Here is a 13,268-nt window from a genome sequence, read left to right as displayed (position 1 = left end):
TTCAGCAATGGGTAAAATGGTCATAACAGAACTTAAAACCATACGTCGTCGTTTTGAGTACCTAATTTCAATCCAATATATATTGATGATCCAAATGAGCCATCAAGTTCAGAACTTTCGGAATGGAAGATGTTGAGTGCGACTCTCGCCGTTTCCCACATACTTTCCAAGCTTCTTCAGCTTCAGCAACTCTCTTCCATGAAACAAGTCGAAGCAGCCCAAGGTTTCCTCACGAAAACAGGTCTCTTCTTTACTCACACATCCATCGTCGCAAAGCTCGTTGCTTTCGCATCACTGTCACCGCTAGGCTGCCTCGTGCACGCTCAAGCCCTGTTCGAAGAGACCACCATGGACGACCCTCTCATCTGCAACACCATGATCAGGGCTTACACCAACAGCGTCTTCCCCATCAAAGCTATACATATTTACAACTATATGCAGGAAACGAATGTTAGGTCTGATCATTTCACATACAATTTTGCTCTCAAGGCTTGTGCTAGAGTGATGAAACGTATGGAAGAAGATGAGGTGAAAGCTTGTGGCTTTGTTATTGATCGTAAGGGAAGTGAAATTCATTGCCGGGTTTTGAAATTGGGCTTTGATCGTGATTTGTATGTTCAGAATTCGTTGATTTTTGTGTATTCTCAGTGTGGGTCTGTGGAACTTGCCCGCTGTGTTTTCGACGAAATGACTGACAGAAGTGCTTCTTCTTGGAACATCATGTTATCAGCTTATGATCAGGTTGTCGATTTCGAATCCGCGGATTATCTGTTTCAGTCAATGCCTGAGAAGAATGTAGTTTCCTGGAATACTTTATTAGCAAGGCATGTTAGGTTGAGCAACATTGAGGCTGCAAAAATAGTCTTCCGAGAGATGCCTGTGAGGAATTCGGTTTCTTGGAATTCGATGATTGCTGGCTATGTTCAGGTTAGAGATTATGATGGAGCATTGAAGCTCTTCCGTGAAATGCAAATTGCTGAGGTGGAAGCTACTGAAGTTACGCTTATATCTATCTTGGGTGCTTGTGCTGAAACTGGTGCATTGGAGATTGGGAGGAAGATTCACGAGTCCTTGAACCTACAGCACCATAAGATTGGAGGGTATTTGGGTGTTGCCCTTGTAGATATGTATTCTAAATGTGGGAAATTGAGTTCAGCTTGGGAAGTGTTTGGTGAGCTGAAAATGAAACCTGTTGGCTGCTGGAATGCCATGATTGTGGGTTTGGGCGTCCATGGTTACTGCAATGAGGCTTTGGAATTGTTTGCAGCTATGGAAAGGCAGCTTGGTGAAGTTACACCAAACCGGATAACGTTTATTGGTGTTTTAATTGCTTGTAGCCGTAAGGGTTTGGTGGAAGAAGGACGCCGCTATTTCAATCAGATGGTTCAAGAATACAAGATTGTGCCTGATGAGAAGCATTATGGTTGCATGGTTGATCTTCTCAGCAGATGGGGATTGTTAGAAGAAGCGTTCGAGATGATCAAAGCTGTGCCCTCCGGGCCAAGCTCTTTGTTGTGGAAAACCTTGTTGGGTGCTTGTAGGGTACATGGAAACGTAGAATTGGCAGAGCAAAGCTTCCAGCAGCTTGCCAAATTGGAGCCTCTAAGGGATGCATATTATGTTTTGTTGTCAAACATCTATGCTGAAGCAGAGAGATGGGATGATGTTGAGCGATTGAGGAATGAGATGATTTGTAAGGGAGTCCCAAAAACGCTCGGCTTCAGCCATGTTGAGATGAAATAATGGAAGCCATTGACTTGGTATGTATGTCATTTATGGATAATTTGTCAGCAAAACAAAACAAAATTGTAACAGATGTTGTAATTTTACCAATAAAAAAATGCCGTTAGTAATATACTACTCAACTATCATCCTCATTGATGAATGCATATTGGGGCTGGAACTTTAGTTTTCCTTGGACCACCTGATTAAAAGTTGACCTTGTCATAGCAAGTGTCAGGCCTTCATGTCTTCATGTGCGTGCCCTAGCAGGCAATGGTGCTCTGCCTGCACTTTGTCTGTGTGTGCGTGTTGGCGTGTGACCTTGGGGTCTTGAAAAGACTGATGAGAATAATGATGCTTGATCAATATCAACTCTTACTCTTTCATAAAAAAAAAAATATCAACTCTTACTCTGGTCTGAAGGGTGTCATAGATGTCACTATCTAATTTACTTTTCTGGCCATAGACAAAGGTTCCCCTTGTAAAAGGGTAATTTGAGGTTTCCCCATTGCACAGTGCATGGCTCTTTTGTTTGCTTTTAATGGGTAAGATTTGTTGAATACAAAGAGTCATCTCAAATCCCAGATCTCTAAATTCTGTACATGCATACCACTTGAGGTAGGCAGTAAAGTCAGCTATTTGGATAGGTCTTGAACTTAGCTGAAATTATCTATTTGATTGAAAGCATTTCCTTTATATGGAAGAAACAAATGCAGCTTTTTCCAAGGAAAATACTAGGACCCAAAGTAGACCTTTCTCTTTTTGGGTTAGGGGAAGGCTTGCAAGTGTCAAATAGCTCAGCCTTTTATAGATGTGCACACATTGCAAAGCCATAATATTTTGTTTTTATTTACCTAAAATTACTAGTTTTTGGCCTAATTCAGATAACCCAGATTCTGAGTATCAGTTTAGTTGGCAACGGCAACTTTTTAGTTTGAATTGTATCCGAAATTTTTTAGTCGTGGAGAGAATTTCGTGAGGAGGACGCCGAGGAAAGGAAAAAAAAACAGTTGAAACCAATAGTTGAGCTCCAATCCCATAGGTCTCTGTCCCACCTGACCAAATCAAAGTCTAACACGACTGTTTTGCCGACTTTCTCAGAACCGTCCGATCAAATCAGAGATGCACGTGTCAAAGCAAACGTTAAGGTCGAGGAAAATGCACTCATACATTTATGTGAGAAAACAAATACTTGAAGTCAATGATCTCTTGTTGTTAACTCGCAAGCTGGTAGAAAGTACATGGTAGAGAGCGAAATTTACAGAGAGAATTGTGGAGAGAAACACACAGAAAGAGAATGAAAAATTGGATAATTTTTCCGTGGATTTGAGATCTAGAGGAGGAAATTGAGCTTCAGCTTCGTGAATATATCAATTTAAAGATTTTTCGTAGTCAACTTAGAAGAATAGAGAGAGAGAGAGAGAGAGAGAGAGAGAGAGAGAGAGAGAAGAGTCTGCTGAAGAACCAGTCTTGAGCTTCCTTGAGAAAATGGTTGAACAGAGAAATCTTCAAAAACCCAATACTCAAAACGTTATGATTATCCAATTGCTTGTGGGTTTCCGGGAAAGTTTCCAGCTTGGTTCTTCTAATTGAGCTCAACAACCCGAATAGGGAACTGGGTTTTGGATTTGGGTCAGTTTTCCTAGTTGTCTCTGCTTCTGATCAGAGAAAAAGTGAGGTGTTCCACAGTATTCTGATGAGAAATGGGAGAAAATGCAGCAGCTTTGCATACAGCTGTGAACTCCGTACAGGCATTAGGAAGAGGCTTCGATGTGAACTTCGATACAAGGTTGCTCTACTGTAAGGGAGTGGCAGGGTCTAGGATACTAGAGCTTGATGAGGAGTACACCAAGGATCTCTGCCTTTATGATGATATAATTGTGCCAAATGTTTCTAGGGACATCAAGCACTCTCAGGAATCCATGGGGCGTCAGAGTTCTGGAGTCTGCAGCTTCCATGAGGTATGCTTATTAGCTTATGTTAGCCTTATGTTTAATGGTTGTTCAGTTGTATACTTTTGTTATTGTATTTTCTTTGAGGGTTTAGTGGATGTCTGCATGTTGTAGGTGCATTAAGGTTTGGGGTTAGGAGTTTGGGAATTGAGTTTAGATTGCAAACAGCTTACTATGCTGAGATTGTGGTGAAAGTGGATAACTGTTGAACTAATGAGATTGATGTTCATTGAGAAATATGTCATGAAATTGAATAATCAGCAATGAAGAGTTGCAGCAAACTTATTGAAACTTCATTCATAGGTATGTTTTTTTTTTAAATTCTCGGACCCATTTAATTTGAAGGAGTGGAAATTATTCAGCTCCAAATGCCTCCGCCTCTGTATTTTGTGTTCTTCCTTGTTTCATATGCGATGGACATGTTTTTTTAACCTTGCGTCCATAATAGATAAAACATTGTTTACTTCCTTTTGAAAATGTATTGAACTAGAAAATGTTCAAGCACCGCTTGTTAGGTATTTGTTTGAGCTAGTTTACCAGCCAAACTCAGGATCAAATTCTAAGTTTAATTAGGAAGATAAAGCTTGCACAAGAGTAGCATCTTTGATTGTTTAAGTGGTATTGAGGCATTCGTGATTATGATCAAGAACATTTGTGGTCCATTGCATTTTTTAAGAGGCTGTGAGTGCCTATAAATCTGTGTGTGTATAAAGAGAGAGGGAGAACCCCTCTTAAAAGAATTGGTTAGCTTAAAGCATAATGTACAGAACGAACAGCATAATACTTTCAATGCATGAAGTTATTTAACATATTCCCCATGGCGAATGATTGCAGATGGTTGAGTATTTTAATCAAAAGTCTAATGCATCTGGAGGCTTTCCTCTTGGGAATTTCAACTTTGCATTTAGCTTCACTGGTTCAAGGCACGTTGATGCTGCAGCCACGAAGACCCTTTCTGTGGATGGATTTTATATTCCACTTGCTAAGGTCCAGCTTTTCAAAACCCCACTAGTGTTGCAAGAAAATGTGAAACAGGCTGTCCCGACTAATTGGGATCCAACATCTTTGGCAAGGTATGAATAGGTAGATCTTTAGTTATAAAATAGTGATAAAATACTTTTAAATGCTCCCTAATTGTTGGCTACTCTTTCTTGACAGCTTTATTGAAAATTTTGGGACCCATGTCATCATATCTGTAACAATTGGTGGAAAAGATGTAATTTATGTCAAACAACACCAGTCATCTCCTTTGTCAACAATGGAGATCAAAAACTATGTCCAGGATATTGGAACTCAGAGGTTCTCAGACACAGAAAGCAATAGAAGTTCAGGTCAAATGAAATTCAATGATAAGGCTAGTTCTGCTTTGTTTCTTTTCCTTGTCATTATTTAATATAGCTTCCTTTTTTTTAAAACTTGAAATCTAATTTCTAATTATCATTTTTTATATATATGTTTCAGGGTGTTGATCCTGGTTTATATAGCAGTCAAGGGATATACCCTCAGCCCACTACTGCACCATATCTTGCTGGGAAAGAAGTATGTTACAAGTATTTATCATTTGTATACGTATTGCACTTAATGATTTTTGTTTATTCATTTATTTTTTCTTCTTTGAACGTTTAATATCATTTTCCCAAGTTGTGATACTTACTATGTGTGATTTCTCATTACCTTGGATCAGGATGTCACAGTCATTTTCAGAAGAAGGGGAGGGGACGATCTGGAGCAAAACCACACCCGATGGGCAAGAACTGTCCGGTCCTCTCCAGATGTAATCGAGATGACATTTTTCCCGATAACAGCTCTCCTAGAAGGGGTAACTGGAAAGGAACACCTTACTCGAGCAATTGGTCTTTATCTTGAATGTAAGACAACCGAATCCTCATAGATGGATTATAGTTTTTTTTCCCTGTAATGTACTCTATTTTTAGCCATAAGGTAATTCTGCTAACTGTTTTGAAATTCTTCTTGCAGATAAGCCTCCAATAGAAGAGCTGAGATATTTCCTAGAGTTTCAAATTTCTCGAATATGGGCTCCTGTATATGACAGGAATCTGGGCCCCCAAAGAAAAGAACCTGTTTGTCCATCCTTGCAATTCAGCATAATGGGGCAAAAACTTTATGTCAGCCAAGAACAGGTAAGGACTTTTTCTAGTAATCAATCTCTCTTCACTAAGAACAGGCAAGGACCTTTTTTAGCAACTTAATTGACATGATAAAAACATAAGTGATTATAATTTAATTCCTCAAATGTAAAACACAATAGTCATGTCCTTGATATGTCTAAATAGCCCTTAAGAAACTGATGAATGATACCTCACTAGATGACCCATTTGTTAATTTCGTGATCTCTCATTCTGAGTTTGATTCGTGTTTTAACGACATAGTGATAGTCTGTCCAAATTACATACTGTCATAAGTTATTTCATCTAATCCTTTTCAACAAAATTTTGCGACACGCAGGTAACCGTTGGACGGAAGCCAGTGACAGGCGTACAGTTATGTCTAGAAGGAAGCAAGCAGAATCGACTTTGTATCCATCTTCAACACTTAGCATCTCTTCCAAAGATCCTTCTACCATATTGGGACACCCATGTCGCAATTGGTGCTCCCAAGTGGCAAGGACCTGAGGAGCAAGATAGCCGATGGTTCGAGCCAGTGAAATGGAAAAACTTCTCTCATGTGAGCACTGCTCCTATTGAGAACCCCGAGACCTTCATAGGTGACCTCTCTGGTGTCTACATAGTCACTGGAGCACAGCTTGGAGTGTGGGATTTTGGATCAAGAAATGTCTTGTACATGAAGCTTTTATATTCTAGGCTACCAGGCTGCACTATACGAAGATCCTTGTGGGATCATACCCCAAAAGAAAAGTCAAAGAAACCGACGTCCACCAGTGACTCAAGTTCAGGTTCAAGAGAAAATGTTGCGGGAAACAAGCTGATGAAGTTTCTGGACATGTCCGAGATGTGCAAGGGGCCGCAAGATCATCCAGGTCATTGGTTGGTTACGGGTGGAAAGCTTGGCGTGGAGAAAGGAAAAATTGTTTTGAGAGTGAAATACTCGTTGCTAAATTATTGAGTCTATACATTTGCATGATTGATGTGCAGTGGTGGTTTTTGTTAGGGAAGAGGCAGTGTCTTTTGATGTTCATCCTGCAATGTAACCTTTGGCTGTGTGATGGACCGAAAGAGGATGTGTCTTTGGGTTGTTTTAGAGTGTGAGTAGATACTGCCTCTTGAAATATGTTTGTAAGTAAAGTTTGATATGTTCGAGTTAATTTGATGAAAGAAACCATGCTGTAGAGCACTTGTTTCCTTCATTTCCAGGGATCATAATTAACTTAATTGAATTGTTCTTTCTCGAGGAAAGTTGCCCTCTTCCGCATAAACGAGCAAAGATCTTTCAAATTGAGGTTGAATTATTATTCCCTTAAAAATCTTTCAAATAGAGGATTAAAGATAGACCAGCTAAAGCCATTGTGGTTTTGAATTTGGTCTAAAAAGGAAAAAGGAGAGAACAAGTAACGAGAGAAAATGCCTGTTCATGTACAAAAATAGCGTTTTGCATAATCGATTTTACTTACATTATAATTTTATTTTACCAAATCAAAGACGCAAACTGCAAAGCAGTTTTATGCATAATTTATGACACAAGTCTATGTATAAGTCATTCTTGTCCACAGATTATCTAAAATTGACCACCTTGAAAGGTCTGTCCAAATTTCCAACCAGCAGGCACGACATTGTAGCTGGTGAGTGTGAGTCCATCGCTAGCGGTGACTTTAAAGGAGAGGCTCTGGCCATTGAGGTAGGAGTTGCTCTGCCAATTTTGGCCCCAGTTTCTTGACATTGGCAGCCACCCTGTTTTAGACCCCTTGATTGATACTGCTCTCACATCCCCTGCACTCCCAACGTTTGTTATCAACACCAAGTTGAAGTATGAGTGACCATTCATGGTGAACCTTATGCCTCCTTTCTTCACACATGGAACCCTAAAACAAGAAAATTACAACTAGGTAAGCAACACAAATATCTCCCTAACCAATTACATCTAATTAAGTCGCGGATTTTCATTTCTCAGACAATCTAGTATGTTATGTTGTCAGACTGTCAATCTAATCGTTAATCTGATGAGACAAAATTTAGTATGGTTGTATCTCAAGATTCACAACTTAACAACATAATATGTGTGCCATCCATAATTTTTGGAACTAAGATATGTTACCTTTTGAAGAGTACGGGGACAATTCCAGCACGATAGGCTGCAATGTGCAAGAAAGCAGGCTCAGCCAAATCGAAGTGTTGAAGAGGAGGATTGCACCACCCACCATTGTCATTGGACAAAGCGTTATTAGGAGGACAGAAGTTGGTGGCTGTGATGGTGATGCCACCAGGGAGGCACCATTTGGGGTCACTCTCATGGTTGCATCTTAATTGATAACATGCCCCGCAGCTCAAACCATTGTTGAACAGAGCAGTGCTTAGAGCAGCTGTGCTAGTTCCGTACCCTTGGCTGTACAAGTTTCCATAACCACATGCCCCTCCTACAAAATATTACACTCACCAATTTATAAATCATAATAATTCGAAATTTGAATAAATAAAAAACTGTCACGATCATATCACGAACAAAGTTAGTAAGTGTAGTAGTGCTCATTTCAAATCGTGAAACTAATTAAACCAGTATCAATAATTTTAATTTCTAGCTTACCCATTGTGCCAGAAGCATCACTGCCACCATAAAATGTTGCATGGGCAGTTTGCCATTCACCACCATAGCTGCCAATGCCATGTGTGGCTTGAAGACTTAGTTGGAGTATAAGCAAGAGAAATTGCAGGATGTTCATTGCTTTCATAGCCATTGTTTTATTTTTCTTATTCAATTTGTGTGTGTCTGTGAGAGAGAGAGAGAGTGAAAGGGAGGCTACATATATAGTAAAGGAAAAAAGAGTGAGAAATATAAGTCGAGCATTGAAATGAATAGTTTGGTTGGGTGCTGTTGTCACGTTGAGCCGACCTGCAATTGTAACAACCAAACTAAATGGTTTTGATTCAAACTCGGTGACCAATCACAATCTGACTCAAACTATTATCATAAACACATGCAAAATGTTATATGTTGGGCCCTCCTTCCTTGACCAACTCACTCGTGCTCTTATCTCTTTTTGCATAATTGCTTTGACTTTTGACTTGGGATTTAAACTTAAATTTTCCTTTCCTCTAAACCGACAAGCTCATAACTATTAATGGCAAATGTCAACCCAAAAACACAAAGTTTAGATGATAATATAGTTTAATCATGTTTTGTTTAGGGTGGGGTGGGGGTGTTTGAGAAAAGTAAGAAGAATCACGAGAGTAAGAAACAATAAACTGACGTATGTAGTGATTGTTGGAGGGTTGAGGTCACATGAATATGGATATGAAGGATAGATAATATAGATTGATTGGTTGACCTACTGGCCGTCCAACTAAGGGGTCTTGTTAGGAAGTTGATGATGTGTCCGGGTTGACATGTACATTGTAGAAATGGAATTGAGAGAGTCGTAATTTTCCTAAAATTGTCAGTTTTTTTAAAAAAAATTTATTTATCGGTGTAACTATTTTAATACGTCTATAACTTGTATGGTATAGTTGATCCCATTGAAACTCTCTTCATTTTTACGTAATGTTCAAAGGAATTTAATTACCTTATTTTTGGGGAAATTTGCATAAATACCATCTGAACTTTTAGTTATGTGCGAGATTATCACCTGAACTTTTAATTTTCATAATTAACCACCTAAACTTTATAAAGTGTTGCAATTTACTACCAACGTATAACTCCGTCAAAATTTCCATTAAGTCAACTTACTATAATTAAAAAATTTAACAAATTTGAAACTAATTTAAAAAAATGACAAAAATCAAGCATAGTATCTCTCGCCTCCCCCTACATCTTTCTCCTTCACTACCAATTTGCAATTCAAGTCGTTTTCCTCTTTTCTTTATGCTGGTAAAATCCAACTTGGCAATTAACGTTCATAAAGAAATCAATTAAATATTGCTGAATTGTTATTGATTTGCAGAGTTTGGCCTCTTGTTTGTGCAGTTGAGAGAGAGAGGAGTTTTAGGGTGGGGGAGGAGGGGGGATAATTAATTAGGTTGAATTCTGTTTTTTTCTTTTTTCTTTCTAGTTATGTTAGTCTTAAAAATGTAAGTTTTTAATTCTAATAAATTGATGAAAATGTCCTTTAAAAATATCACACGTTCAACATGTGACTTTATTTAACGTAAATTTTAACAAAATTACAATAGAAGGTCTTCATACTTTGCAAAATTCAGGAGGTAATCGCACACATGACTAAAAGTTCAGGTGTCATTTATGCAAATTTCCCTTATTTTTAGTCACACAATGAGATCATATATTGAATTATATACATTATTACATTTCACACATTGCCTTTACAATTTATTATAGCCTGACATACGATGGGCCATAGAATCGTATACGTATAATATTTGTTATTTATGATTAGATGAAAGCACATAGGAATTGAAGCTTTCTTAAAAAGAATAGTAAAATGTTTGGAGCAGAAGTTTGAGCTTCCGTCATTCATTTTTGGCTTGGGCTTCAAGCTTTGTGTTGTTCACTTGTGTTTCAAGCTTTTCCTCGTTGAGTTTGTTGGATAAAGCTTTTCGTTTCTTCTGAGTCTCACTTGGGATTTTCACATCTGTTGCCAAACCAACAATTTCAAGAAATCTTATTACATACCAAGTAACATCAACTTCCCACCATTCGAAGCCATGCCGAGCTGAGTATTGAAAAGCATGGTGGTTATTGTGCCAACCTTCTCCATGTGTGAGCAATCCAAATACCCTAAACATGCAATTACAAAATATTATTTGAATACACAAATAATATATATATATACACATAAATACACACATATCTACAATATTTGAGTGCATAAAAACTACAATATTACCAGTTGTTTCTAGACATATCACCAGTATCCCAGACTTTCTTGCCCCATCTATGGCAAATTGAATTTAGTGCAAAAGTAGCATGGGCAAATAATGCCGCCCTCACACCCTGCAAACAAAGAAAACTAAACGTCGGTTCAAGGCTAAAGCTTGAATTTTATTCTTTTGCTCAACAAAGCTATAGCACTTCTCACGAACAAAGAAAAACAACATTAGGAGCAATCTTACCAATCCCCAAGCTAAAAAGGGCATTCCTCCTAGGGCATATAGTAAAACTCCAAAAGCTATTGAGTGAAGCGGGTACGTGACATGAAGAAACCTATAGAACTTCTGCCTTTTTAAATCATTAACATTCTTTAGCCGTCCTTCATACTGCAAAAATCAATTTACGTTAAAGAAAAAAGGTTACATAGTGCATGTTTGAGAGAGATAGAGAAAGAATGTGTTGTGTTCTATACACTTCCAAATCGAGAATGATAATCGAAGAGCCAACCAATGTGACTAAACCACAATCCTTTGATGGGGCTATGAGGGTCGTCCCACGTGTCAGTAAACTGGTGGTGGTTCCTGTGTGTGCTAGCCCATTCAATTGGACTTCCCTGCAAACCAGAACCTTATATAAAAATTTATAAAATATAAAGTGTTACAATGAAAACTTGTCACATAATTAATGATGAATTTGATTCACAGACTTGAACTGACAATACACCGCAATAGGCAAAGAAATATTCAAGCCATTTGGGAAGCTTAAAACTCCGGTGAGAAAGTTGCCTGTGGTAAGATAGAGTGACACCTAGGCCTGTGAGATAATAGAGTGCCACGGCCAACCAAAATGCTCTCCAGTTGAAATGAAATGGCGCCAACAGAACAAGGACATGCAAAGTGGAAAGGAAAACGATTGTGCCTATATCCACAAAGTTCCATTCCCTCCCCAAAAATTCAACCCTCGACTTCACCACCCAAGCTGGCATATTTGCCACAAAGACTCTGGACTCTTAGTTCGCTTCTTTAGCAAGTACTTTTGTCTCAACTAGCAACTGCTTTTTGACTCAACTGTTAATGAGAAGATGTTCGTGTACACTTGTATATATAGTTATAGTTTAAAATGAATAATGAGTTTCTAGCTTCTTCGACTTCATGAGCATTCATTTCCAAGCTAAAACTCTTAAACGAAGAAAGTGGCTGGATTCCATGTGTGTGTGTCTAGGGGGGGGGGGGGAAGATGCGTATTTCATTCATTAATTTAGTGGGGCGCGATGTTCAAACGACTTTATCTCTGTTCGTTTGATATACATCGTTGGTTTATTTTCTGATAACTTAAACTTTAGACGGTGATAATCTAACAATATAACAAGGGCCTTTTTGCATGTATTTGCTGGAGCTAGCATTTGCCACGTCCCCAAATATGCATTGCCAAGAATATAATATTGAAGAATAATATTGCAACAATCGCCTGAATTAATCGATAATGAATGAATGGTGATTGTGGGGCCACGGGAAAAGATATGGTGGAGAATGAGTGAGTAGATGGTTGCCATGTCCAATCCCCAATTAATGGTTGCAACTTGCATAGACTTTTATTGCCTTGCAGATGCAAAATTAAAATATATGGGCCTTCAATATGAATTCGATTATTAAAGACATGGCCCAAGATGTTTTCAAACTACACCAATATATAGTGTCTTTGTGATTTTGGTATAGAGCTTGGGCTAAATGGACAAATAAAAACAAAGAACATGGTTGCGAATGCTAACGGGGTCTAGCAAATGAAAAATGATCTTGATTGGCATACTAGATATTACAGTAGTGTGTGCGAAAAACTTTTTTCTCTCATATAATTTAGATTATCGCTTATATTAAAAAAATTGGAAGTAAAATGATTGAGAATAGTGTGTGTGTGTCCTACAACGCATCAATGGCTTACCGTCATCAGATTAAGAGGAATGTCATTCGTCAACCTCCGTTTTGTTTTTGTGTTGACTTTTTGTCAATCTTGCCTCTCATTCATCTTACAAAGGGCCTTATTGATCCCCATGCAGCATTGGGCCCTTCATAGTAAGAAGTTTGCATGTGAGCGAGCCAACTCTGCAAGATTTTGTTGGTTCAACCTGAACTTCGATGAAATCAAGTCGGCCCTTCAACTGGGCAGCTATAACTGGCAAACTTAATGCACAAATCCAAAAGTTTGATTGGGCTCCCCTGGCCTTGAATATGTACAAATCAAAAAAACAAAAACAAAAAACTTGAAGAATGTGAAAAAGATGCAACAAAATCGACGGTGGCAAATTGGTAGGTAAGGTAACCTTGTCGAATTTGAATTGGCCACAGACGAGAGGTGGGCCCACAACCATTCTGAGAAATAATAGAGGCCTCACAAGAGGGTCCGTGTATTCGTCAGTCTCCTATCCCATCTGCCCCTTCCGTTCCGTCGTCCGAATCAATCATCAACAGAAAAAGAACGAAAGACAGAGACGTACGACGTGTCGGAAATGCAGGATATGTGGACGCGTCTCTGTCTTTCTTTCATTACTGATGATGCCGACACTCCAACGAGGCTCAGCTCAGCCCCATCCTTCTCTCTAGGTAAACGTGTTTCTTGTCCGCAAAATGAAATATGACTAGTGCC

General features: G+C 38.7%; 3 protein-coding genes and 1 pseudogene across 5 annotated transcripts; 2 read left to right on the top strand and 2 right to left on the bottom strand.

Moving 5' to 3' along the window:
• The first annotated feature begins 58 nt into the window (after nt 1-58).
• On the top strand, nt 59-1,855 carry LOC110769028 (pentatricopeptide repeat-containing protein At5g15300 pseudogene; annotated as a pseudogene).
• Nucleotides 1,856-2,916: 1,061 nt separating this feature from the next.
• LOC110769026 (MACPF domain-containing protein CAD1) lies at nt 2,917-6,999 on the top strand. Of its 2 annotated transcripts, XM_021972928.2 has the most exons (8): nt 3,544-3,683; nt 3,789-3,977; nt 4,509-4,747; nt 4,833-5,028; nt 5,136-5,213; nt 5,359-5,542; nt 5,652-5,815; nt 6,141-6,999. In XM_021972928.2, the coding sequence occupies exons 3-8, from the start codon at nt 4,509-4,511 to the stop codon at nt 6,756-6,758; spliced, it is 1,479 nt and encodes a 492-aa protein (XP_021828620.1). In that variant the 5' UTR covers nt 3,544-3,683; nt 3,789-3,977; the 3' UTR covers nt 6,759-6,999. The 2 variants fall into 2 exon arrangements, with proteins under 2 accessions (XP_021828619.1, XP_021828620.1); XM_021972927.2 differs by lacking the exon at nt 3,789-3,977 and having other exon boundaries at nt 2,917-3,683.
• Nucleotides 6,809-8,612, bottom strand: LOC110769013 (expansin-A10-like). Its single transcript, XM_021972914.2, has 3 exons — nt 8,391-8,612; nt 7,905-8,223; nt 6,809-7,671 (listed from the first exon to the last, which is right to left on the bottom strand). The coding sequence occupies exons 1-3, from the start codon at nt 8,539-8,541 to the stop codon at nt 7,368-7,370; spliced, it is 774 nt and encodes a 257-aa protein (XP_021828606.1). The 5' UTR covers nt 8,542-8,612; the 3' UTR covers nt 6,809-7,367.
• A 1,512-nt stretch (nt 8,613-10,124) lies between these two features.
• On the bottom strand, nt 10,125-13,262 carry LOC110769023 (palmitoyl-monogalactosyldiacylglycerol delta-7 desaturase, chloroplastic-like). 2 transcript variants are annotated; one of them, XM_021972923.2, is made up of 5 exons: nt 11,335-11,749; nt 11,101-11,241; nt 10,871-11,014; nt 10,645-10,751; nt 10,125-10,535 (listed from the first exon to the last, which is right to left on the bottom strand). In XM_021972923.2, the coding sequence occupies exons 1-5, from the start codon at nt 11,611-11,613 to the stop codon at nt 10,268-10,270; spliced, it is 939 nt and encodes a 312-aa protein (XP_021828615.2). In that variant the 5' UTR covers nt 11,614-11,749; the 3' UTR covers nt 10,125-10,267. The 2 variants fall into 2 exon arrangements, 1 of the variants encoding a protein (XP_021828615.2); XR_015836661.1 differs by lacking the exons at nt 10,125-10,535; nt 10,645-10,751; nt 10,871-11,014; nt 11,335-11,749 and adding an exon at nt 12,567-13,262 and having other exon boundaries at nt 11,164-11,241.
• Nucleotides 13,263-13,268: the final 6 nt, after the last annotated feature.

Source organism: Prunus avium, chromosome 6 (genome assembly GCF_965620075.1).
Source record: "Prunus avium chromosome 6, drPruAviu1.hap1.1, whole genome shotgun sequence".
NCBI classification, from domain to species: Eukaryota; Viridiplantae; Streptophyta; class Magnoliopsida; order Rosales; family Rosaceae; genus Prunus; species Prunus avium.
The sequence above is the reverse complement of the archived record's forward strand: the minus strand, read 5'-3'. Positions and strand labels throughout refer to the sequence as shown.